The 2306-nt window shown below is 60.8% G+C and overlaps 1 protein-coding gene across 1 annotated transcript in view; it reads right to left on the bottom strand.

Annotated features, from left to right (window-relative positions):
* ACY1 (aminoacylase 1) overlaps positions 1-1916 on the bottom strand; it is a 4026-nt gene extending 2110 nt beyond the window's left edge. Inside the window, exons 1-5 of the mRNA XM_009697510.1 lie at positions 1808-1916; positions 1160-1224; positions 527-631; positions 326-420; positions 60-136 (exon numbers count right to left, since the gene is read on the bottom strand). Coding sequence (XP_009695812.1) covers positions 60-136; positions 326-420; positions 527-631; positions 1160-1224; positions 1808-1916 — 451 coding nt within the window. The remainder of the gene's footprint in view (positions 1-59; positions 137-325; positions 421-526; positions 632-1159; positions 1225-1807) is intronic.
* Positions 1917-2306: the final 390 nt, after the last annotated feature.

Here is a 2306-nt window from a genome sequence, read left to right as displayed (position 1 = left end):
GGCAGCCCCCCGGCTGCCAGCCTCTCCTGTCCCCCCAAGGGGACACTCTGGGGACTCACCAGGCACAAAGGTGAGGTGGATGGTGCGGGCAAAACACTTTCCCTCTGCCTTCAGCCTCCGGATGGCCTCCAGGTACCTGTGGGAAGAAGGTGGTACCTGGGCATCACGGATGAGAGGGGCTGGTGTGCCCTGAGCCACGCCAGGGGGGTCAAGCGGTGGCACCCTCAGCCCCTGGGACCCTGGGGATGGTGGCATCCCGTCTTGCATCACTCAGAGGCACCCTCACCACCGTGCCCACCCGGTGGGCGCAGAGCCCTCCACTCACTGGATGGAGACGCACTTCATGTCCTGGGCACCCCGGGCATAGATGTTGCCCTGCGAGTCCTTAACGGCCTCGAAGGGTGGGTAGGTCCAATGCTCCTGTGGGTAAAAGTGGCCGTGACGGCAGAGCACCGGTGGGCTCCCACTTTCCTGCCACCCCGTCCTCCCCCCGATGCCCATCCCACCCTTTGCCCTGTCCCAGCACCTCAAAGACGGGCACAACATCAGTGTGGGAGTTGAGGAGGATGGAGCGCAGGCGGGGGTTCGTGCCCTGCCAGGTCAGGATCAGCACCACACGGCCCTGGCACACCTGTGGGGCAAGGGCAAGATGTCACCGGGGTCCAGGCTGGGGACAAAGGGGCTGGGACCGGTGGTTTGGGGCCAAAAAGTTTCTTGATGCCACCCGGCAGCAGGAGCAGGCATGCCTGCACCCCCTGCAGCCAGACAGAGCCTGGGCACGGGTGCAAGACCTGGCTGCAATTCAGACGGAGGAAGGGAGACAAACCCAGAGTCTTCCCCCAGTGCCCGGGAGTCCCCGGGGACAGCTGGTGCCCAGCAGGAAGGATGTCCCCAGCCAACACGACCCTGCCAGGTCCCCGGCTAATCATAGCACAGGCGGCTGCAAAGGTCAGCGGGGACCAGCCGGAATACAGGCTTAAGGAAGGGCTCAGGTCAGCAGAGGATTACAGGCAGAGGGGATTCACTCCTGCCCAGGTCCGGGGTGGCGAGCAGGGGAACAGCCTGGTCGCTAAGGATCCAGGTGCAGATGGATGGATGGATGGATGGATGGATGGATGGATGGATGGACGGTTGGGGGGTTGCTTCTTGTCTCACTCACCTCCACTTTCTGGCAGGCCAAGCCCAGGTCGGTGCCAACGCGCTCCAGAAACTGTACGGCCGCATCTAGGGAGGAGCGGGGGTGCCTGCAGTTACGTCAGGATTTCCCTTCCCTCTCACTGCATCCCCCCAGGGACCCCAAGGCTCTCTGGGGTTCCCAGGCCAAGGAAAGAGGTGACCAGAAAGGGCAGGTGATGGAGGTCCTGGGCACAAGCGGTGGCTGGGAGAGGGGACAGGAGTGGCCTGTCACCATGCCTTTGGGGCAAGAACTAGGGGAATATGAAAACATAAAAACTGAAGGGGTTGAGTTCAGGGGACACAGTCCTCCATAGGAGTTTTGGGAGCTTCTCACCAATAAAAAAATTTCAATGTACTTTAGTGGGAGGATGGAAATGTTAATGGAAGGAGAGCTACATGGGGTTACCACAAGCATCAGTCCCAGAGCCAGGGCAGCGTGGAACAGGGGGGGCCCAGGGCTGGCGGAAACAAACCAAAGGCACCAGCAGAGATAAGGCACAAAGCTGTTTGCTTCTTAATGATTAAAACAGCCTCGGCACAGGACTCGAGCACCTGGGTCCAAAGACCGGAGCTGCAAAGCAGCGTTGCCGGATCTCTGCATGGCTCCCCATCCTGTCCCCCCCATCCTCACCATAGTCAGGTTTGGGGTGGACAGTGTCAATCTTCAGGTACTCCCTGAAAAGTGTAACCGAGGGGTCCTCCGAAGCCCCCATGCTCTTCCCAGGCTTCCCAGGTGCCATGTCAGGGGCTGGTGCTGAAAAGCTCTGGGGGAAGAGTGGCAAGATGGTTAATCACCCACCGGCCCCTCCAAAGTCCGCCGGCAAGCTCGGTCGTCACAGAAACCAAAGTGGGACAGGGCAAAGGTCTCCCTGTGAGCCTTGGGACGCTGCCACCATGGGAGAAATCCCCCCACTTGGGTACGAGGGCAGGCTGGGATGTGCCCCCCACACTGTCCTTTCATTCTCCCCCCAAAACACATGTTCCTGCCCCAAACACAGTGCCAGGGCAAGCTGTGATGCCCAGGTGTGGGACAAGATCTAGGGAAGAGCTAGCTGGGGTGTAGGGGGCTAGCAGGGAGGAACGGGGGGCAACAAGGTGGGGAAGGGGGTTATGGGGGGAAGAAGGGTGTG

This window comes from Cariama cristata, unplaced genomic scaffold (genome assembly GCF_000690535.1).
Source record: "Cariama cristata isolate BGI_N322 unplaced genomic scaffold, ASM69053v1 scaffold25773, whole genome shotgun sequence".
In the NCBI taxonomy this organism is placed as follows: Eukaryota; Metazoa; Chordata; class Aves; order Cariamiformes; family Cariamidae; genus Cariama; species Cariama cristata.
The sequence above is the reverse complement of the archived record's forward strand: the minus strand, read 5'-3'. Positions and strand labels throughout refer to the sequence as shown.